Consider the following 23824-nt stretch of genomic DNA (forward strand, 5'->3'; position numbering starts at 1 on the left):
CGTTGTGAAATTGCCAGCACACCAAAGAGTCGTTGTTGAAGCTTGATCTTTCACCAATGATCTTTTGCCTGATTTGGTTGTTGTCCTACGAAGAACCAATTTGAAATCCATTCCTTATCCAAAGGAACATATATGCAGGCGAGACCGTATTCTGGAGCTGTTTTCTTGTCTTGTAGCGTGGACACAAAACAGAGTGGTGGAGAACGTGGTTGTACAATTCGTACAAAGTACAATGTCAACGCTTTCGTCCAAATTGCAAGCACAAGCCTTCAAACACCTTTGAAATGACCGTTGCAATGTTCCACTAATTTTCTGCTATGTTTTCGAATCCAATAGACAGCTTTTGCAATGTAGATCCTTCAATCTTTGAATGTTTTGCAAATCCAGTTGATCTTCAGCTTCTGGTGAAATGACTTCTGATGAGGCAGCTTCTGATGATGCAGCTTCTGATGATGCAGCTTCTGATGAAGCAACTTCTGCAGCTTCTGATGGTGCAGCTTCTGATGATGTGGCTTCTGGACCTCTTGTCTTCAGAAGCACTATTCTTCAGGAGCGGTATTTCTTCAGGAGCAGCTTGACTTCAGGAGCGCTTTGCCTTCAGAATCATCTAAGCTTCATTTCCTTTGCTCTTTATTTGCTCATTCAGAACCAATGATGATGTAACTTTATAATTATGGTCCTGTACACTTGAACAAATATTAGCTAGTCCAATTTACAATTTTTTAATACCTTGTTATCATCAAAACTCTTTAAGGTTCATTGTTAAACACATTTTGTTCCAACATGACCTTTCTTTCCACATCTATAACAACGATCATCATGATTTCTAGAGGGACCTTCCTGGATGTTTTTACCTTTACCTTGATGATTCTTGTTGGTTTGGTCATATTTGAGAGGCCTATAATTCATATAACCTCTTCCACGGCCTCCACCACGAAAATGGTTTCGACCATGACTTCTGCCTCGACCACGACCACCAAAACGAGCATAGCCACCACGTCCTCTTTGGCGATTATAACCACCATGCCCTTGATTAAAAGTTGTGGCGTTTATTTCAGGATATGCCATTGTTCCTGTAGGACGCAATTGGTGGTTTTTAATGAGCAGCTCATTATTTTGTTCAGCCACTAGAAGAGCTGTAACCAAATCAGAGTATTCAGTAAATTCCCTCATTCTATATTGTTGTTGCAATATCACTTGAGATGCATGGAAAGTTGAGAATGTTTTCTCCAACTTTTCCTTTTCAGTTATAGTTTTGCCACAAAATTCTAATTGTGCAATAATTTGATGCATAGCAGAGTTATATGCAACAACAGTTTTATAATCTTGGAACCTTAATTTGTTCCATTGATCCATTAATGAGGGCAATAAGACTTTCTTCTGATGCCCAAATCTTGCCTTAATTTTGTCCCATAAAATCTTGGGATCTTTTGCATTCGAATACTCTGTTTGTAATCCATCATCAATGTGGTGCTTGATTATACGATTTACTTTTGATTTTTTCTTTGCCAATTCCTCTGGGACATCTCCCAAATCGTCTCCCTCAAGAATCTTGTCGAGTCCCTCACATGCAAGATACTCAATTAAGTTGTTGTTCCAGGTTATGTAGTTGTCTCTAGTTATGTTTAAAATTTTGAATTGGTGCTTAACGTTTGACATGATTATATCTAAAATACAGAAGAACATAATCAACATTTAATATATATATTATGACGAAAATAGAAATATCATTTTATTTAATGGCAACGATTACAAGAACATGATAATATTTTAATCTAAGCCTCCACGAAAACAAAAAGTAATCACACAAGCTAAGACTAATAATGGTAAAACGCTAATTATAGCTAATCCTACAAAATCTTTTCCTAATTCTTCAATATGGGTGAAAAAGAAGAAGAACACAATAACCACAAGTAGAGTGATGCATAGTAAAAGGATTTTAGCCATTTTGTAAGTATGGGTAAATATTTTGAGATGTAAAAATTATGAATGAAGGTGATGTATTTATAGAATGAGTTTTGTAAAAATGACCGTTACTGTTACCGTTAAATACACTGTTCATAGCCGTTGAAATCATTGTTCATGACCGTTGATTTCAATGTTCATGACCGTTGTTTTTACTATTCATTAACGTTGGATAATGAGAAAAATATTTTAAATGTTTAAATATCATCTAAGTTAGGACACATGAGTAGTATAGAAAATCTCAAGACAACATATATGGTAAATGAATATATATGATAATCATATTAAATTTTATTTATTTATTTTCAATAATGTCTCATGAATCAATATTATAAATGGGGTTTTAGACCTCCATTAAATATAAAAGTTAGATGGGGTTTTAGACCTCCATTAAGCATGAAAGTAAAATTAGATTACATGGGGTTTTTTTTTAAGACCTCCATTAAGCATAAAAGTAAAATTATATTAGATGGGGTTTTCAGACCTCCATTAAGCATAAAAGTAAAATTAGATTAAATGGGGTTTTATAAATGGGGTTTTAGACCTCCATTAAATATAAAAGTTAGATGGGGTTTTAGATCTCCATTAAGCATGAAAGTAAAATTAGATTACATGGGGTTTTTAGACCTCCATTAAGCATGAAAGTAAAAATTAGATTAGATGGGGTTTTTAGACCTCCATTAAGCATGAAAGTAAAAATTAGATTATATGGGGTTTTTAGACCTCCATAATAATAATAATAATAATAATAATAATAATAGCCACTCTAGTTATAAATCACTTGACAGATTGCCAGTTTTCTATAACCGGGGCAGATAATAATAATATTAAGATGATAAAGATAAATGATATACATAACAATATTAAGTAATGATATTAAAGTGATTAGTATAGATAACATACCTAGTAGTAGTGTAATCTTCTGGTAGAAACGATCGTGCTGATAACGTGTTAAAGATTTAGATATTTAAATACTTATTTTATGATATTAGTGAACTAATAAGATGATATAAGTTACTACTTTATAATCAAGAGAGAAAGAAGTAGGATGATATATTTTGATTTCTCAAAAAATGGTGTATTTTTACATAAACCAAAGTGTGGTATTTATACTACTAAATTTACCACTATTACATGTGTGAAATTATTTGTTTCACTATTCTAATTTGACATTTACCTAGGTAATAGGTAATTATCACTTACTATTGTAAGTTGACAATTTGGATAGATATTTCAACTATAATAATTATGTCTATATTTCAACTATAATAATTATGTCTATATAATTTATTATAACATAAATGTTATAATGGTTAACATTACTCTAGGCCATGTTTGTGTTACACACATATAGAAACATAGATATAAAAGGACAAAGTAAGTAAATATTGAAAGTGCCTTTTGAATTAAGTATCCATATTTTTTTAAAATAAAATTAACTATCCATATATAAGGTTACATTTCTCTTAAAAAATATACAAGATATATTAAAATTATACCAATTAATATCTTTTCATTTATTTTTATTAAATAAAATAAGTATGAAAAAATTGATTTATTTTAAAATAATTAAATATAAAAAATCAGATGACATTAAATGATTGTATGTTGGGCCGTATATTCAACAAAACTCAATTTTTTTAAGCTAAAATAAATTCAATAGATATTAATTTATTCCAACAAATCTTAGAGTTTTGTTGTATACAAGTACTCTATATCAATAATAAATTCAAATTTTAAATTTACTTTGAAATAATTGAATATAAAAAAAATGACAAAACATGATATTAAATAATTAGATATTAGGTATCATACTCAACATGATAACAAAATTCTAATATATTATAGTTTTTTTTTAAAGAGTATATAGTTTTTTTTAGGGGAAAAAGAGTATATATTTGTATACAATCAGTGACTAATGGTTTGATGCTACATTGTCAATGATTTTCATATCTTAGATTATTGATAACATAGCCAAATATATAAGTACAAGGTATCAAGATAGAATTTCAAGTATAAATTGTGATATTGCATAAATTAAAGAATTCATTAAAAAAACGATACATGTTTTACTCCCTAGATCACCTATTATAAAATGCAAAGATTAAAAATTTATGTTAGTTATAAAATGCTTTTTGGCATGTGAATTAGATCCTACAATATACAAGACACTATTTTGTGTGAAATACAAATACAATACAATAGGTGCAATGTGGAGCAACAATTGTATTGTTTGGGATCATTATGTTTTAAAGTATATAACGAGTTGGTTCGAGTTACAGTTGCATGTTGCAATAATAAATGTATCATCTTATACACATGATTTGACATCAATCAAAACCATTAAACATACAAAACAATAATTAAAATATAAGAACTGAAGTCATTAAGAAAGTCTTAAGCCCTTGGGTATTGCAAATTTCTAAACCCGAAACTAGAGCCAGAGCTAACAACTTAAATAGAAGGAGTTGCAAGTGCTACATACATTGAATTGATTTGTTCTTGACACCAATTTCAAGCTACTATAGAAAATATGAGTGTTCAAAACCGAAGCAACCCAATAGAAAAATCACGAACCAAACTAACTCAAAACTAAAACCACAAAAAAAGTGTTTGGATTGGATGTGTTCCGATCATTTTTTTACTCAACTACGCAGTTTGATTCGGTTTGCAATTTTTGTTTTGCCACTCAAACTAAACCAAACAAACCACAAATTTTAAAAAAAATACTCACTTAAATGGCAATATAATTTAGTATATAGTTCATATTTTATGACATAGCAGAAGAATAAAAAAAGGTCCATGTCAATGCTTTTAAAGTTGTTAACTTGTTTGTGTTGCACCTCTCCCACTCTTTTTTTTTGCTAAAAAAAAAAACTTGTGAATTATGGATATCAAATCATTATTACATCACTTTAACCTGCAATGTTTAAACTAAGTTTGTCCTTAGTAATGACTTATTGACTCATTCCTTATGAACATAGTTTCTTATAGTTTATATGAAAATTATTTTATTTTATTTTATTTTTTGTTACATGAATGATTTATATATAAGCACTAATATTATCAAAGTACATTATATGCTAAGAGCGCTTAATCAAATTGTTTATTCAAACATAGATATCATAGTCTTAATGGAAGTTCCTTTATTATGCAAATAAAAAAGTACCTTTTTTTAGCCTGATCATTAGGGATGGGAATAGGCTAGGCCGAGCTAGATTTTGTAAGGCCTAAGCATGTCCTGCCAATTTTGTTTAAAACCTAAGTCTGGCCTGCGACCTGTCATAGGCCTACTTTTTAGGCCTGAGCCTGGCCTTCAGAAAGCCTGATACGGCCTGCTAGCCTGTTTAAAAGCCTATATGTTATGAACATCTTTAAATAAGCAATGTGATCTAACTTTAAATAGACTAGCGAACTAATAAATCAATTAGATTAACCTCTCTTATGATAATCAACATGAGGTTTTAGGAAATTTGACTATATATTATATCATATTTCAATTCTAGTTTATAATAATAAATAATAGTATTTATATTTACTTAAATAGGTTGGCCTAATAGGCTTAAGAGACTTTTTGAAAGGCATGTGGCCTGGCCTTTTAAGCTAAACAGGCTTCTAGAAAAGCCTAGGCCTTTACTATTTAAGAAAAAAATCTGGCCTGACCTGACCTATCATACGCTAGGCCGTAGACCCCTGTAGGCCGGCCTGACCTATTCTCATCCCTACTGACCATTACATAGAAAATGGTTTAAAATAAACACTACTACAACTTATTGAGCTGATTGGACAAGTCTTTATAGATTGTGGATGGTAAAATTTAAAGGGAAATGTTAATCGCTACTTCCAAGACTGTGATTAAAGATATTAAAAAGGGTTTTTATAACCTGTCTCTCATTAACATTTATAACCTTTTTCTCTATCATGTTAATTAGCAATTATTATTTTTTTAAATGGAGATAGAAACATATATTTCATATAGGTGTTAACAAAAGAACTTTCAAAAAAAATAAACTTTCACCATCTTCATCATTGCAAATTTGCAATCATAATCACCATCACCGCACAAGTTTACCACCACCCATATTTTGAGGACCATGCCCCTTGAACACCATAACAATCACCCCATGCACAAACGCCGAACTGGCAAGCTTCAGCAACATCGAATCCGATAACCGGAGCCTCTACATATCAATCTCTAACTGATTAAGCGACAATTTAGAACAATTCTCATGAATCCGATAACCGGAAACAATCATACATCTCCTCGACCACATCGACGAATGAAAGAAGTTCCTAACAGGCGGCTGAAAACGTGTGGGAGTGTTTCCGGCGTCGGTTTCGAATTGGATTGTGATGTTACATTTTTTGGAAAAACCTTATTTAATGCCATATCAGATTGAATCACCAACGACACAAGATTTAATGCGATCAAGGTTTTATTTTTGATTGAAAGAATAGATTTTTTTTAAAGGAATTGGAAGAATCATGATGGACCGATTCTCCATTTTCTCGTTTTCTTTCAATTTTCTGGAGAATAGGTTGTAATCTGTTTCTATCATCCATTAAAAAATGTTAATTAATATGACAGAGGAAAAACTATAAAAGTTAATGAGAAAGAGAAAAAAAAAAGGTGCATTCGAAAAATCCTACTAAAAAATGAAATTATATAGTATTTATTACATTGAAATTGTGTAATCAAACCATAAAATGTCAAAAATGTTTCTTTTTTTAAATATCCTTAACCAGTGTCCTAGAGCACCTGTTAACTAAATTTAAACTATCGATAAGTAATTAACGATTGATGACTCCTAAAAAAAAGTAGATATTGATCGACATTTAATGCTGTTAGAGAGTGATATTAGACTCAAATGAATAATTTAGCTATTTAGTTTAAGAGTAAAATTATATTGGTTGTCTTTCCTTTAAGTTGTTGTTAGTTGGACCTTTAAGTTGAGTCTTTAGTCTTTAGGCCCATTAGGGTTATTATTCATTATTCTTCCTATATATAGTGTCTTTGACACACTATCACTACAAGAATTTTGGGTTTTACTGGGGGAAATAAACCCCCAGTAATGCAATATATCCCTCAATAACACACATTAGTGGTGGATTAGTGCCCCTCAGTAATACTGGCGTCAGTAATGTTACTGACGAAATTTTCCCTCAGTGATGAAGAGGCAGTTCTGACAAAGCATACTGAGGGATTATTCCCTCAGTAATATTCCGCCAGTAATTACTGACAGAATAAATCCCTCAGTAATGCACCATCAGATGTGTTCCAATATTAGTGACGGATAAAAATCCGCCAGTAATGATTATGCAGATTTACATTACTGTCGGAAATTTCCGCCAGTAATGTACTTCACATGTTTATTTTTTTTTTTTTGTGATCCTTTCCAATTTTTTTATTTTAATAAAAGAAATAAAATTAATTAGACACAAATAAATTAAAGAAATAAATTTAATTTAATAAGACAAATTAATTAAATGACATATAATCATAATATTCTTACAATCTATAAATAGTTTTTGTACAAAATCATAACGGAAATGATAGAGGCCTATTTACTACTAGCTATTTAGATGGAGCGCCAAGAGGTGGACGCGGTGGTAATGATAGAAGCATCACAACAGTGGGATTTGGAGGTGGGGGAGGCAGAGAGGCAGGTAAAATAACACCATCAGCTGAACTAGCATAAAGTAGTGGTGGTGGTGGGGGATTGACTTTCTCTTATTCTTCTTCTTCTGCACTTGTTCTCCTTCGAGGTAGCCCCAAATGACGTCTTAAAAGGCATCCAAGGATTTGTAAACTACGCAAACAAATTGGGCATAAATTTGACTTGAAAATAGCACTAAATTTTTCACCTGAACATAATAAGGGGCACACCCTTCTCCCGCCTTTTCACGTCATGTTCCTGTCCAAAAGGTATCAGATTTAGATCATCGATAGAAACTAATAAAATCATACATACAGTTGATTGCAGTGTTCAAATTCAAATAGATGCCTCTCTTGGTTGGAAAAACAACTTTAAAGGAAAAAGAAAAAGAGGATGGAAAATAAAGAGTACTTATGATTGCTAGGAAATTTGCAAAGCTCTGACCCTTGCAGTTAGTTCACTAACTTGGATCAGCAACCGTTCTGGATTGCAAAAGAAGTCTACAAAAACGCGCCATTGAAGTTCATATTCTTGTTGATGGCGTTTTATAATCTGGATGACAGTGAAAATCAAGCTTCAGTTAACATATAGGAAAATGTTCAGAATCTTTGTAAATTATGTGGGGGTGTCGATTGTAGAATATATATATATATATATATATATATATATATAAAAGCAATGCATACACAAATCATTTAATATTTACAAGAACCAGATTAATTAGAAGCAGCCAAATAAACAGTACTTTCGAGAAATCATCAACACATGGAAATTATTGATTAGACAACATGATGAAAGGCTCAGATTTTCAAACCCACAAATGATGAAAGCGGTGTTAGTAAAAAGCAGCCACAGCAGAGCCACATTACCTCATTTTCCTTGACATAAAAGAACAATCTTTTTACATTGGACCAAGAACATACCAACAATACTATCACTTACAGATTATGATAAACCAAATAAGTGCCTTCAGCTACTATTCGTGGAACTTTCAGCTACTATGTCTTAGTTTCTCGAGGTCGCCTCATTTGACCAACAACCCAAATGTACACAAAGATTATGAAGAACATCGGTTATGTTCTCATACTATTTGTGTGCGTGAAAACAAAACACCCCTGCTGTCAAAACAAAACACATCACACACCAGTAGCAAAAACAGGCACAGAACAAATCACAGCACCACCTGGCACAAACCAGCACAACACTCCAATAAGGTTATTGCTAACTAAAATCAACACATGTAACAACAAACAATTAAGAAATGAGATGAAAGCAAAATGAGAGGTACAAATGAGCAAACCTATAAAATGAGATGAAATACGATCACTTGAATCTATCTCCAGAACAAAACCATGTCACTTGCAATGCATTTAATTTAAATCTACTGAATCTGTTGAAACTAATAAGTTCAATAAGCTTTGGAGAAAATCAAAACTATGCTACTAAAAATGCCTCCTCTAAACCCCTCTGAAATCAATTCAGCCAAAGCTTCTTCCACAGAATCATGAATACACAAATTATCACGATTTAGCTTGTGTTTTTTCCCCTCATCACAATATACTGTTGGAACAAAATGTGTTTAACAATGAACCTCAAAGAGTTTTAATGATAACAAGGTATTAAAAAATTGTAAATTGGACTAGCTAATATTTGTTCAAGTGTACAGGACCATAGTTAAAGTTACATCATTAATTGGTTCTGAATGAGCAAATAAAGAGCAAATGGAAATGAAGCTTAGACGATTCTGAAGGCAATACGCTCCTGAAAGTGGAACGCGCTCCTGAAGAAATAGTGCTCCTGAAGACAAGAGGTCCAGAAGCCACATTATCAGAAGCTGCATCATCAGAAGTTGCATCATCAGAAGCTGCAGAAGCTGCATCATCAGAAGCTGCCTCATCAGAAGTCATTTCACCAGAAGCTGAAGATCAACTGGATTTGCAGAAGATTCAAAGATTGAAGAATCTACACTGCAAAAGCTGTTTATTGGACTTGAAAACACAGCAGAAAATTAGTGGAACTTTGCAACGGTCATTTCAAAGGTGTTTGAAGGCATGTGCTTGCAATTTGGACGAAAGCGTTGACATTGTACTATTGTACGAACTGTACAACCACCTTCTCCACTACTCTGTTTTGTGTCCACGCTACAAGACAAGAAAACAGCTTCAGAATACGGCTTCGCCTGCATAGATGTTCCTTTGGATAAGGAATGGATTTCAAATTTGTTCTTCATAGGACAACAACCAAATCAGGCAAAATATCATTGGTGAAAGATCAAGCTTCAACAACGACTCTTTGGTGTGCTGGCAATTTCACAACGTCTCTTTCACACCTCTATATAAAGGAGTGAAGACCTAGAGTTTTGGTAATGCATGAACGCTGAACGAAAGACTCATAACATTTTTACAAGTGCCAAATCTCTGCTGAAATTGTTCTGCATTCACTTAGAATTTCTGTGTCTCAAAGTCATATCTTAGAAATTCTTAAGTCCATTGAGTCTGTATCTTATTTGTATTGTGAGCACCTCTGATTGTATATCAAGTGTTCAACCTTAAACAATTTTCTGTGTAATTTTGTTTAGTTAGGAAGTCTCTTGCAGTTGTGCTTGAGCAGGAAGTCTCTTGATTGTGTTCTTGAGCAAAGGAAGTCTCTAGCTTGTGTGCTTGAGCAAAGGAAGTCTCTTGCTTGTGTGCTTGAGCATTTGTAATCAGATATTACTCTTAGTGAAATCTCCTTGGAAGTGCAAGGGGGACTGGACTACTTCCGGATTGTGGAAGGAACCAGTATAATTGCTTTGTGTCGTTCTTCTTCTCTCTCTCTGTTTTATTCCGCTGCATTTAGATTCTGACCATCACTTCAGAAGCTGTCTCACTTAGCTTCTGATCAGTGTGTTCAGTTTTTAGGAGAATTGAAGAATTTTTCAAAACACAATTCAACCCCCCTTCTTGTGTTTTTCTCACCTTCAATTGGTATCTAGAGCCTTGGTCTGTTGTGTAACACTTAACCGTGTAACAGTCAAAGATCTGAGAAAAACATGTCTACTCCTCCTCCTACTGGTTCTAGTGATACTATCTATAAAAATGTCTCACATGATTATAGTGATAGTAAGAAATCCAGTGTTGGGAAGATTCCAAAATTCAATGGAGATGCTGAAGAATTCTCTTGGTGGAAGACCAACTTTTACAGTTACATCATGAGCCTAGATGAAGAATTATGGGATATTCTGGAAGATGGTGTTGGTGATTTAGTCCTTGATGAAGAAGGAGCTGCTGTGGATAGAAAGAAACATACTCCAGAACTGAGGAAACTCTACAAGAAGCATCATATTATCAGAGGAGCCCTTGTCACTGCCATACCCAAAGCAGAATACATGAAGATGAGTGACAAATCCACTGTGAAAGCTATGTTTGCTTCTCTCTGTTCAAATTATGAAGGGAGCAAGAAGGTCAAAGAAGCAAAGGCTCTCCTGCTTGTACATCAGTATGAGTTATTCAAGATGAAGGATGATGAAACTATTGAGGAGATGTACTCAAGGTTTCAAACCTTAGTTTCTGGTCTACAGATTCTAAAGAAGAGCTATGTTGCTTCTGATCATGTAAGCAAGATACTCAGAAGCTTACCTGCCAGATGGAGACCAAAGGTGACTGCCATTGAGGAAGCTAAAGATTTAAACACTTTAAGTGTCGAAGATCTTGTTAGTTCTCTCAAAGTTCATGAGTTAAGTCTTAATGAACATGAGTCTACTAAGAAGAGTAAATCAATAGCTCTTTCATCCAAAGGCAAGTCATCAAAAGCTCTCAAAGTGGTTGAATCTGAAGAGGAAGAACAGTCAAGTTCAGATTCTGAACCAGATGCTGCTGAAATGGCCATGCTCTCAAACAGACTTCAATATCTGGCCAAGAAGAACAGAAAGTTTCTCTCCAGAAGGGGTAACTCCAGAAGCTCAAGGAAAGAAGATCAGAAGGGATGCTTCAACTGTAAGAAGCCGGGACACTTCATTGCTGAATGCCCTGATCTTCAAAGAGAAAAGTCAAAGGACAAGTCAAAGAGGTCTACATTCAAACCAAGCAAATTCAAAAAGCAGATTAAGCAGAGTTTAATGGCAACCTGGGATGATTTGGGTAGTGAATCTGGATCTGATAAAGAGGAAGCTGATGAAGATGCAAAGGTAGCTGTTGGGTTAGTAGCAACAGCAACTTCAGAAGCTGGATCAGATTCAGACTCAGAAGATGAAAACGAGGTATATTCCAAAATTCCCAGAGATGAACTTGTTGAGTCACTTAAAGAACTTCTTACGCACTTTGAAGTAAGAACCAATGAGTTGAAGGATTTAAAAGAAAAATATGCTGATTTGGTACAACAGCAAAAATCAACTCTATTGGATCTGAAAGCTTCTGAACAAGGACTTAGGGGCTTTGACTTCATGTGTAAAACATATGAAGATCAGCTCAGGGTCTTATGTCAGAAGCTACAAGAAAAGTGTAATGAAAAACCTTTAAGTAACCATGAAATTGCTCTTGGAGATTTTATTATATCTGGCATTGACAGAAGCAGAGTAGCTTCTATGATTTATAGCATTTACAAGAACAATGGCAGAGGAATTGGTTTTCCAGAAGTGAAACTTGAGAAAACCAATCTAAAATCTTGTTGTGAATGCATCAAGGAAGGTCTGAAAACCTTCTTTGTACCAGAAGGGGCTGAGTTGGAAACTGTTGTTCAATCAGAACCTGAAGCTTCTAGTTCTAAGGCTAAGATTACTTCAAAGCCAAAGAACTCTAAGTCAAAGGCTATGATCAAATCTGATTCCAAGACTTCAAAGGTTAGGATCCTGAAAAGATCAGAACCTATTCCTCAGAGTCTGGTGAAACCAAAATCTGGGGTTCTGAAGTCTAAGTTTCAGAAGAAGACAGTTACTGCTTCTGAAGTACCAAGACCTAAGGTGATGGTTAATCAGAAGCAACCCAACTCACAACACAAGGTACAAGAAGTGAAGAGTAAAGCCTTAAGTACTAACCTTCCAGGACCCATAGGACAATGGGTACCTAAATCTAAAAATGTCAATGATGCAGGTATGTCTAAGAGCAGTGCCAAAGCAAAGATCATGGTACCTAGACAGCGGTTGCTCAAGACACATGACAGGAGACAAGTCCATGTTCCTCAGCCTATTGGTAATTCCTCTACCTCAATTAATAATGTATGGTTGGTAGATGGTCTTGAACATAACCTTTTGAGCATTAGTCAATTTTGTGATAATGGTTATGATGTGCTTTTTGAAAAACCCAACTGTACAGTAATCAACAAGGAAGACAAATCCATTGTGTTCAAAGGAAAGAGAGTTGACAATGTCTATAAAATCAATTTTTCTGAACTGGCTGATCAGAAGGTGATTTGCCTACTATCAGTGAATGATAAGAAATGGATGTGGCACAGAAGTTTGGGACATGCTAACTGGAGGTTAATCTCTAAGCTTAGTAAGTTACAACTTGTGAAAGGGCTACCAGACATTGACTATCATTCAGATGCACTCTGTGGTGCATGTCAGAGAGGGAAAATTGTGAAATCATCTTTTAAAACCAAAGACATTGTTTCAACCTCAAGACCTTTAGAATTACTCCATATTGATTTATTTGGACCAGTGAGTACTGCATCCTTATATGGAAGTAAATATGGATTAGTCATTGTTGATGATTACAGCAGATGGACTTGGGTGAAATTCCTGAAAAGTAAGGATTATGCATATGAGGTATTCAGTAACTTCTGCACACAAATTCAAACTGAAAAAGAGTCAAAAATTTTGAAAATCAGAAGTGATCATGGTGGAGAATTTGAAAATGAGCCATTTGAAGCTTTTTGTGAAAAACATGGAATCATCCATGAATTCTCTTCTCCTAGAACTCCACAACAAAATGGGGTTGTAGAGAGAAAGAATAGAACGTTACAAGAAATGGCCAGAACCATGATCCATGAAAACAATTTGGCTAAACATTTTTGGGCAGAAGCAGTGAATACATCATGTTATGTTCAAAACAGGATCTATATTAGACCTATTTTGGAGAAAACTGCATATGAACTCTTTAAAGGAAGAAAACCAAATATCTCTTACTTTCATCAATTTGGATGTACATGTTACATTCTGAACAACAAGCTCTACCTAAAGAAATTTGATGCCAAGGCCCAAAGAGGAATCTTTTTAGGTTACTCTGAAAGGTCAAAGGCATACAGAGTGTATAATTCAGAGACACTCTGTGTTGAAGAATCTATGCACGTCAGATTTGATGACAAAGAGCTTGAAGATAAAACTTCAAAGCAAGATGAAAGTTTTGCAGAGATACAGGTTCCTGAAGTTACTCCAGAACCTGATCAGATAGCTGAATCTGAAGATAGTCCAGAAGCTGAACCCACATCAGAAGCACAAGATGAAACTGCTTCTGATGAAGCACAAGATGGCTCACATCAAGAAGATCCTCCCAGAAACATATTCAAACATAAGTCTTCACATCCTGAGGAGCTAATCATTGGAAATAAAGATAGTCCAAGAAGAACAAGATCACATTTCAGACAAGTAGAGTCAATGATTGGACTAATCTCAATGACTGAACCTACAACAGTTGATGAAGCACTCTCAGACGATGGATGATCCTAGCTATGCAAGAAGAGTTGAATCAATTTCAAAGAAATGATGTGTGGGATCTGGTACCCAAACCTCAGCACAAGAACATTATTGGAACAAAATGGGTATTCAGAAACAAGCTGAATGAGCAAGGTGAAGTAACAAGAAACAAAGCCAGGCTTGTTGCACAAGGGTATAGTCAACAAGAAGGCATTGATTACACTGAAACATTTGCTCCAGTTGCAAGATTGGAAGCAATCAGGTTACTTCTTTCCTATGCAGTTAATCATGGCATAATATTATATCAGATGGATGTCAAGAGTGCATTTCTAAATGGTGTCATAGAAGAAGAAGTGTATGTCAAGCAACCTCCTGGATTTGAGGATCTTAAATATCCTGACCATGTTTTTAAACTGAAGAAATCACTATATGGCTTGAAACAAGCTCCCAGAGCTTGGTATGATAGACTAAGTAATTTCTTAATCAAAAATGATTTTAAAAGAGGACAGGTTGATACAACACTCTTCAGAAGGACCCTTGGGAAAGATATTCTTGTTGTGCAAATATATGTTGATGATATAATATTTGGTTCTACTAATGCATCTCTTTGCAAGAAATTCTCTAAGTTGATGCAGGATGAATTTGAAATGAGCATGATGGGAGAGCTGAAGTTCTTCCTTGGCATTCAAATCAATAAATGCAAAGATGGAGTCTATGTTCATCAATCAAAGTACACAAAAGAGCTTCTGAAGAAGTTCAAACTTGAAGATTGTAAAGTGATGAACACTCCAATGCACCCTACGTGCACCTTAAGCAAAGAAGATGAAGGAGCTAAAGTAGATCAGAAGCTGTATAGAGGTATGATTGGTTCTTTGTTATACCTTACTGCATCTAGGCCAGATATTTTATTCAGTGTATGCTTGTGTGCAAGATTCCAATCAGATCCTAGAGAATCTCATATGACTGCTGTCAAGAGAATCTTCAGGTATTTGAAAGGAATAACTAATCTTGGACTCCTTTATAGGAAATCCTTAGATTATAAGCTAATTGGATTCTGTGATGTTGATTATGCTGGTGATAGGATTGAAAGAAAGTCAACCAGTGGCAATTGTCAATTTCTGGGTAATAATCTTATATCCTGGGCTAGCAAAAGACAAACAACTATTGCTATGTCTACAGCATATGCAGAATACATTTCAGCTGCAAGTTGTTGTACACAACTACTTTGGATGAAACATCAGTTGGAAGACTATCAGATAATTGCTAACAGTATTCCCATTTATTGTGATAATACTGCTGCTATTTGTTTGTCTAAAAATCCAATTTTGCATTCAAGAGCTAAGCACATTGAAATCAAACACCATTTTATCAGAGATTATGTTCAAAAAGGAATTTTAGATATACAATTCATTGATACTGAAAATCAATGGGCTGATATATTTTCTAAGCCTTTAACTGTTGAAAGATTTGATTTTATAAAGAAAAATTTGAACATGCACTACGTGTCTGATTAAAGGTTGCTTGCTCCTGAATAGGATTTTAGGTTCTGAAGTTAGTTCAGAAGCAGTAGTCCATCAGAAGCTCTTTATTGAGGTTCTGAGGAAAACTCGCTTCTGATAATGATGACGTCAGCATCTGAAGTCCAGAAGCTGGATTTATTGCTTTCGAATAGTTGAATTAGTGGAAACGTTGGGAGTTACTTTTTAAAAGTAACTTCTGGCCCACTAACTTGGTAGTTACTCTGTGAACTTCTTACATGGCCTGTATGTGTTGGTGTATAACAAAAAGGGCAATGATGAGTTAATAGCTTTGAAAGTACTTTTCACGCGCCCCCAATTTGTCATTAATGTTATGTTTGTTTGTCTCTTTTGAATTGCAAACGTTTTTACTCTTAAACACTTTTTCAATTCACACACTACTCACTCACAACAAACACATTTTGCTCTCAAACCTCTTGCGAAGTAAGCGCAAAAACATTAGAACCCTATATTCTCTAAATCTTCTTCAATCATCATCAAAATGGCGTCATCAAGCTCAAAAGTTTCTGAATCTACCTCAAACATGCAAAGCGCACCAGAATCTGGGTCCGTCTACAAACAGAAGACTATGGATATTCCATGGAAATCCTTAACAGTTCAAGTAGAGTCACCGGTGGACTTCGCTTCACTTAAGAAGTATAAAGTGAACATGGAAGGATTGATAGAAACTCAGAAGCTGTTTGAGTATTTCAAGATGCTAAATGGGCCAACATATGTGAACTTGGTCAAGGACTTTTGGTTAAAAGCTGAAGTGTACAATGAAAAGCCTGCAAAAGTTGTAAGCAAACAAGCTGGGTCAAAGAAAGGGAAAATGACCATGAATATGAATCCTACATCATTTGACAGCTTAGAAATAAGGTCTGAAGTGATGGGCATTCCTATAACCATCACTGAGGGTGTTATAGCTAAAGCTTGTAGAATGAATGCAGAAGGAAGGTTTCAAGAAATAGTCAAGAAGGAAGATGTCCTGCTGCAAAGCTACTACAACACTCTTCTGGGTGGAAACAAAGATGCTAAGCCATCTGAAATGGAGATTCACAACAGAATGTTGGTGAAATTCAGTAACGACTGCTTCTTTCAAAGAGCAGGTGGGTCTGATCAACCCAACAACCAACAGAAACTAGCGATTTACTTCATGACCAATCTGGAAAAGATAAACATCCCAAGATATGTAATGGATCATCTCTGCTGGGCTATAAATGAAGGCACTACTAAAGGAAGAAAACAAGTACCTTATGGAAGATTATTGTCTGAGATCTTTCATCAAGGAAGAGTGCTGAACTTCTTGAGAAATACAAGGAGTGCTTCTGATAAATGCTTTGAAGTATCTACTGCTGAAAGGACTATCAGTAGCAGGAGCCTAGTCTCTATGAAGTTTATCAAGAAAGCTCCTGAAGATGAAAAGTGGTTGGAGATGACCACAGAAGAAACTGAGATTATCAAGAACTTTCCTTCAATCTTTGAGGAAAGTAATCCTGAAATCTTGGCTAAATCAGTAGCTGAGTATGTCTTGGAAGAAGATGCAAGCACTCAGGAGGAAGCTGTTCCTGCTAAAGTGAAGAAGGGTAAGAGTGCTACTGCATCAGAAGCAGCTACTGATAAGGGCAAGCAAAAGAAGAACGTTAAAAGAAAGAGGGGAAAAGCTGAAACAGTTTATCACAAGGAAAAACTGGATGAAGCCTTGGATGAAATAGAAAAGGAAGAAGCTGAGCCTAAGCTGAAAAGAAAGAAGGCTCCACTTGATATGAAAAGCTCTATGGTTCAAGTGACTCCAGTCATGAAGAGAATGGCGAAGGAGCATTCTGATGACTTTTTAGCTAATAGGCGAGAAGTGAAAGCCTTGAAAGAACTTGGAAGAGAAGAGGAAGGAGAAAGGATGCTAATCGTGGATGAAGCTGATGCTGAAAATGAAGAGCAAGTTCAGAATCTTGGAACTTCAGAAGCAGTAGATAACTCTGCAATGTTATCTAAGGTACCTCAAGTTTCTCACACATCTTGTACCACATCCTCTATTCCTTCTGAAGACACTTCTCTTTTAGATCACCTAGAAAGTCATTATCTAGGTGAACTACCCCAATCTGGCTTTAACACAACCTCAGAGAAAGCCTCTGAGACAACTCCAGAAGCAGCTGCTTCTGATAAAGTTGTTTCAGAAGACCCCCCTCAACAAAAACCTTCACCAGAAAAAGCCTTTCCACCCCCTACAACTTCTTCACCCCCAACTGTTCCTGAACCATCTGTTCCTGAACAAGTCACTCCTCAAAAGACCGTTCCTGAACATATTGTTCCTGAACAACCAGTTGCTAAACCCATTCCTGAACCTGAACCTGAAACTGCCGCTCCTGAACACATTGTTCCTGAGCTAACCTCTGCTTCCATAACTCCTTCACCAGTACAAGTTATCAAGATCACTCATCATACTGGTGTATGTGATATGGACACAGACTCTGAGGATGATCAAAATGATCATGCCTCTGATATGGTAGTTGACCCCACTCCTGACCAACCATCAACTAGCCAATCCTTAACAACAAATGACCAATCATCATCAAACCTACCCATTATACACTTAGCCCCTCCAAAACCCTCTAAACAACCTTCACCTCCCACCATTTACCTGGATTCTCAAGTACTAAAAGATGTGTGGGAAGATATTGCTTCTGAAGTTCTCAGACTGATAGCGGGAAGAAATGACTTAGGTCATCAAGTTAGCTATCAGAAGCAATGGAGAAGGATAAAAGAAAGGGTCGTCAACCTGATTTCAGCTTTGCATGATTCCTGCATTGAGGCTCAAGAGCAAGCCAAGCAGAAGCTGGAAGATTGGTTGAATGGAATAGAAGAGAATACTGGAGATGTTGAAGTTCTTGGTACTTGGGTGAAGAATCCACTCAGTATCAGAGGCAAAGAACCTGATGAATACCTGCCTAAGGAGCTGCATCTGATTATTCCTTCTGAGATCCTGGAGAAGATTGATGCACCTAACCTGGCTCTAGCCCAGGAGAACAAGGTGCTCAAAGAAGAAAATGACAGGCTTGAAACAGAGCTACTAGAGCAGAAGCTGAAGATATCAAAATTGGAAGCTGATATGCAAGAAGCCAAGATCAGAGAAGACAACTACAGAAAAGATATGGACAAGAAGTATGCTGATGTTCAAGAGCTTCTGAAGAAGATTTTAGAGAAATAAGCCAAACCCTTAGTTGCACACTTTTAGCTTATTTTCTTTGTCTCTTTAGGCTTTTAATATTCTTTGATCATCTCTGCTTCTGATTTAGTTCTTTTCGCTTCTGATATTATAAGCTTCTGAATTCTTCTTGCTTCTGAAAATCTTTAACTGTTCATACCTTGTGTGTTATTATTTGCTTTGATAATAATGCTTGCTATGCTTGTTTATTTAATCTTTGAAGATGGTTAATATGCTTTAAAATTATTTGAATTATGCTCTGAACCTTTAATCGTATGTTTTTCTCATCTCTTCTTTTTGTTTATGTCTTTTTGCTAATGACAAAAGGGGGAGTATATGTGATAGTATTTAAAGGCTCTGAGCCCCATTAATAATATTTGAAAATTTTGAAAAAAATTTCTATCTTTTTGTTTTACCTTTAAAAGGGTGTATCAAAAAGGGTGAAGTATCAAATTTCAAATAAAATTAATTGAACCATTCTTCTTATCTATAAGTCAATTCTTTCAAATTTTTAAAGCTCTGATATTATTGTGCGAAAAATGAATTTAATTAACCTGGATAGAACTTAGGGGGAGCTTACAAACCTCACCTTAAAGACTATCAGACTCAGGGGGAGTTAGAGCTTACAAACCTCAGACTCTGAGCTTACAAACCTCAGAAACCCCAAAGTTAACTCGTTAATTAGATTAACAACAATTGACCAATTTTAAATACTATTGTTTGTCATCATCAAAAAGGGGGAGATTGTTGGAACAAAATGTGTTTAACAATGAACCTCGAAGAGTTTTGATGATAACAAGGTATTAAAAAATTGTAAATTGGACTAGCTAATATTTGTTCAAGTGTACAGGACCATAGTTAAAGTTACATCATTAATTGGTTCTGAATGAGCAAATAAAGAGCAAATGGAAATGAAGCTTAGACGATTCTGAAGGCAATACGCTCCTGAAAGTGGAACGCGCTCCTGAAGAAATAGTGCTCCTGAAGACAAGAGGTCCAGAAGCCACATTATCAGAAGCTGCATCATCAGAAGCTGCATCATCAGAAGCTGCAGAAGCTGCATCATCAGAAGCTGCCTCATCTGAAGTCATTTCACCAGAAGCTGAAGATCAACTGGATTTGCAGAAGATTCAAAGATTGAAGAATCTACACTGCAAAAGCTGTTTATTGGACTTGAAAACACAGCAGAAAATTAGTGGAACTTTGCAACGGTCATTTCAAAGGTGTTTGAAGGCATGTGCTTGCAATTTGGACGAAAGCGTTGACATTGTACTATTGTACAAACTGTACAACCACCTTCTCCACTACTCTGTTTTGTGTCCACGCTACAAGACAAGAAAACAGCTTCAGAATACGGCTTCGCCTGCATAGATGTTCCTTTGGATAAGGAATGGATTTCAAATTTGTTCTTCATAGGACAACAACCAAATCAGGCAAAATATCATTGGTGAAAGATCAAGTTTCAACAACGACTCTTTGGTGTGCTGGCAATTTCACAACGTCTCTTTCACACCTCTATATAAAGGAGTGAAGACTTAGAGTTTTGGTAATGCAAGAACGCTGAACGAAAGACTCACAACATTTTTACAAGTGCCAAACCTCTGCTGAAATTGTTCTGCATTCACTTAGAATTTCTGTGTCTCAAAGTCATATCTTAGAAATTCTTAAGTCCTTTGAGTCTGTATCTGATTTATATTGTGAGCACCTCTGATTGTATATCAAGTGTTCAACCTTAAACAATTTTCTGTGTAATTTTGTTTAGTTAGGAAGTCTCTTGCAGTTGTGCTTGAGCAGGAAGTCTCTTGATTGTGTTCTTGAGCAAAGGAAGTCTCTAGCTTGTGTGCTTGAGCAAAGGAAGTCTCTTGCTTGTGTGCTTGAGCATTTGTAATCAGATATTACTCTTAGTGAAATCTCCTTGGAAGTGCAAGGGGGACTGGACTACTTCCGGATTGTGGAAGGAACCAGTATAATTGCTTTGTGTCGTTCTTCTTCTCTCTCTCTCTGTTTTATTCCGCTGCATTTAGATTCTGACCATCACTTCAGAAGCTGTCTCACTTAGCTCCTGATCAGTGTGTTCAGTTTTTAGAAGAATTGAAGAATTTTTCAAAACACAATTCAACCCCCCTTCTTGTGTTTTTCTCACCTTCATATACCAGCATAAATTGAAGGTTCATGTGCTAGTTTAACTCATTGTATACGAGTTCAAGTCCTATTGACGGTTTCCATAATCAAAGAAGGTCAAAATGTAAGCTAGTTCCATCAATTTTCATAAATCAATCTCGAATTTGAAGCATAAGAATGAGTAAAAAAAAGCTTGAATTGAAGTGAAAAACCCTAAGATGAAAGTGAGGAATTAACGCACCTTTTCGTTTTTGAAGCGAGTACGAATATTGCCGAGTTCTTTATCAACACGAAGACGCTCTTGTTCTTTGTTTTGGCAATTGCGTATGTCGCTTATAAACACGGAGAGTCCTCTCAAACCCGACATCGCCATCGCCGATGCCGAAACCTTCTTCTTCTTCTTCTTCTAGATCCAAAAAAATGAAATTCGATTGGGAAAAAGAGAGAGGAACGATTGAGATGTTTGAATGGAAACCCAGATGTGTGAATGCATGTGGTTTTAGTTTCTGCTTGTTTTCATTTTCTTATTTTGTTTTTTTTTTAATTATAAGTTGAATTAATTGGGCTATTGGCGGAAATAAAGGGGTAGTGCCGGATTTTTTAATCTGGCAGCATGTTCAAGATCAATACTGGCAAAAAAAATCTGCCACTAATACAAGACAGTTTGGTCATTAGCAGTACTGAGGGATTTATCGGTCAGTAAAGTAATTTTCGGAATTATTGAGGGTTTATTCCGCCAGTAATATTATTGAGGGTTTTTTTGTGTATTAGTGAGGGTTTAAACCGTCAGTAATTACTGGGGGTCTAAATCCCTCAGTAATGCAATTTTGAATTGGTTAGTAAATTGGGGAATTCTTGTAGTGTATGGAAATCAATGAAATGAATGAAAAGTTATTTTATTCATGTGCTTATGAGTCAAATTTTAACACTCAAAACATAAATCATGATCGGATATAGTGGAATCCAGCACAACATGTGATCACGATATTCACAACATAGATGTGGCATCAAAATTGAGGACGTGAATACAAGCGTGCAAGTTTTTCCCATTAATTTGTCGTTTTTTTTTTTTTTGCAGGAAGATGTTGAAAATACTATCATTTGAAGTGAATGAGCTTGAAAAGGCACAAGCATTAGCCTTTAGTTGGAAAATGGACCGTCAAATCTATGTAGTAAAAAGGATAGGATTAGGACCATTTGGTTTTCTAGTTTTGGCTTCGAAGGACATGCAAGAATACACAAAAAAATTCTTTAAGGTATTTAGAGGAAACAAAGAAACACGTCGTGCTCATGTGTAGTGACCAAAGCACTAAAGCATGTAAGGTTTGTGTGTCCCCCCTCTTTCATTATCCATCAAATGCTTACCAAACCAATTAAGTGTCAATGAGGAGGTGGGTAAGTGCTAATAATAATCGGTACATGATTCAGATAATTGTTGTAAGATGCACATGCAAATGTAGGTCAATACTCTTATAATTTAAAATTTGACTATTAATATGATATAAGTTTTGATCCATCAACCGCGTGGACACATATTAACTCACGTATAATTGTACCCACTTCACATTCTATGCTCTAGACGGCGATTGGAAATCATTGTGGGGTTGGAAAGGACCACCACACCGTATACAAACTTTCATTTGGTTGGCAGTTCAGGAGCGCATCCTTACCAACTTTTGGAGAAACAACAGCTTCATCGTAATTTTCAAATGAAGGAGACAATCTACATAGGTTGAAAGAAACCCCTTGAAGGTTGGATTAAACTCAATAACGATGGTGCTTGCAAAGGAGGTGGAGAATATTCAGGTTGTGGTGGCCTCTTTCGCTACTCTGAAGGGAGATGGCTAAAAGGCTACATTCGAAAATTGGAGTTTGTGATGCACTTCATGCTGAAATGTGGGGCATGTATCTTGGTTTGGAGATGGCTTGGCGAGAGCACATTCTGCAACTCATTGTTGAAAGTGATTCTAAAATCTTTTTAGTGGCTCAGTTCACATATTGGTGCAACACATTCGAAAACTCCTAGCTTTGGATTGGCGAGTCCAATTTCGTCATACTTGGAGGGAGGGTAATCGATGTGCTGATTGGTTGACTAACTTTAACTTTTCTCTAGACTATTTTAATTGTATAAGAATAGAGAATTCATCCAGTGAGCTCCGTAGACTTCTTTTTGATGACATCTCTGACGCTTCTATGCCTAGGAATGTTCGGTTAACTTCTTAGTTTTCTTTTGGGCCTTTGGACCTCTTTTGTACAAGAAAAAAACTTAAGTAGTTTGGAAAATTAAACTTTAACGGACTAACCAAATACCAAATGAAATGAAATAAAATAAAAGGCACACATTTATGTGGTAGGTCAATGTTCATCTTAAATCTATGGACTCGATCCTCCATTTTCACTTCTAGTCTCTCAGTTTTTTCTGTAATATTTTGAGCTCTAGAATATTGGTTGAACCACAATTCCAACGACCCCTTTACAAAATTTAAGCATATAAATACTTTCAAATTCAACATTAACTCTTGAGAAAACTAGTCAATAACAATTCAAGTTTATGGGAGGTTGGGTAGCTCAACTAGGAGTTGAATGTCCTGGTTTAAACCTGGACGGAGAAATACATATTTAATCTAACAATTAACTACTAATAGTAATTATCATTAAAAAAATCAACTTTGTGAGTCCATTGTATTAATTGCATGCTTGTGATTTTGATGTGAAAATATTTGATGTAAAATTCTGGATTCGAGCTCGAGCCACC

The 23824-nt window shown here is 35.5% G+C and overlaps 2 protein-coding genes across 11 annotated transcripts; both read right to left on the reverse strand.

Annotated features, from left to right (window-relative positions):
• Positions 1-762: 762 nt before the first annotated feature.
• Positions 763-1659, reverse strand: LOC146896396 (uncharacterized). The gene has a single exon (XM_085733223.1). The coding sequence runs from the start codon at positions 1657-1659 to the stop codon at positions 763-765; it is 897 nt and encodes a 298-aa protein (XP_085589349.1).
• A 5753-nt stretch (positions 1660-7412) lies between these two features.
• On the reverse strand, positions 7413-21883 carry LOC146896397 (uncharacterized). Of its 10 annotated transcripts, XR_015022844.1 has the most exons (5): positions 21311-21827; positions 8923-9012; positions 8565-8805; positions 8034-8174; positions 7413-7880 (listed from the first exon to the last, which is right to left on the reverse strand). XR_015022844.1 is itself a non-coding variant. In XM_085735742.1 (4 exons), exons 1-4 carry the CDS (start codon positions 21440-21442, stop codon positions 7697-7699), a joined length of 342 nt encoding a protein of 113 aa, XP_085591868.1. In that variant the 5' UTR covers positions 21443-21883; the 3' UTR covers positions 7413-7696. The 10 variants fall into 10 exon arrangements, 1 of the variants encoding a protein (XP_085591868.1); XR_015022848.1 differs by lacking the exon at positions 8923-9012 and having other exon boundaries at positions 8565-8737; positions 21311-21843; XR_015022843.1 differs by having other exon boundaries at positions 8565-9012; positions 21311-21830.
• Positions 21884-23824: the final 1941 nt, after the last annotated feature.

The sequence above is a fragment of the Medicago sativa genome, chromosome 8 (assembly GCF_051527215.1).
Source record: "Medicago sativa cultivar Bolivia chromosome 8, Bolivia_mono, whole genome shotgun sequence".
NCBI lineage: Eukaryota > Viridiplantae > Streptophyta > Magnoliopsida > Fabales > Fabaceae > Medicago > Medicago sativa.

Bases quoted from the DNA above. Each gene is read 5' to 3' on its own strand.
- LOC146896396 (XM_085733223.1), bottom strand. From the start codon at position 1,659: ATGTCAAACGTTAAGCACCAATTCAAAATTTTAAACATAACTAGAGAC.
- LOC146896397 (XM_085735742.1), bottom strand. From the start codon at position 21,442: ATGGCGATGTCGGGTTTGAGAGGACTCTCCGTGTTTATAAGCGACATA. The intron at 7,881-8,066 runs GTCAGAGCTTTG...CCTTTTGGACAG, and splicing joins TTAGTGAACTAACTGCAAGG to GAACATGACGTGAAAAGGCG. The intron at 7,749-7,830 runs GTGAAAAATTTA...ATGCCTTTTAAG, and splicing joins GTGCCCCTTATTATGTTCAG to ACGTCATTTGGGGCTACCTC.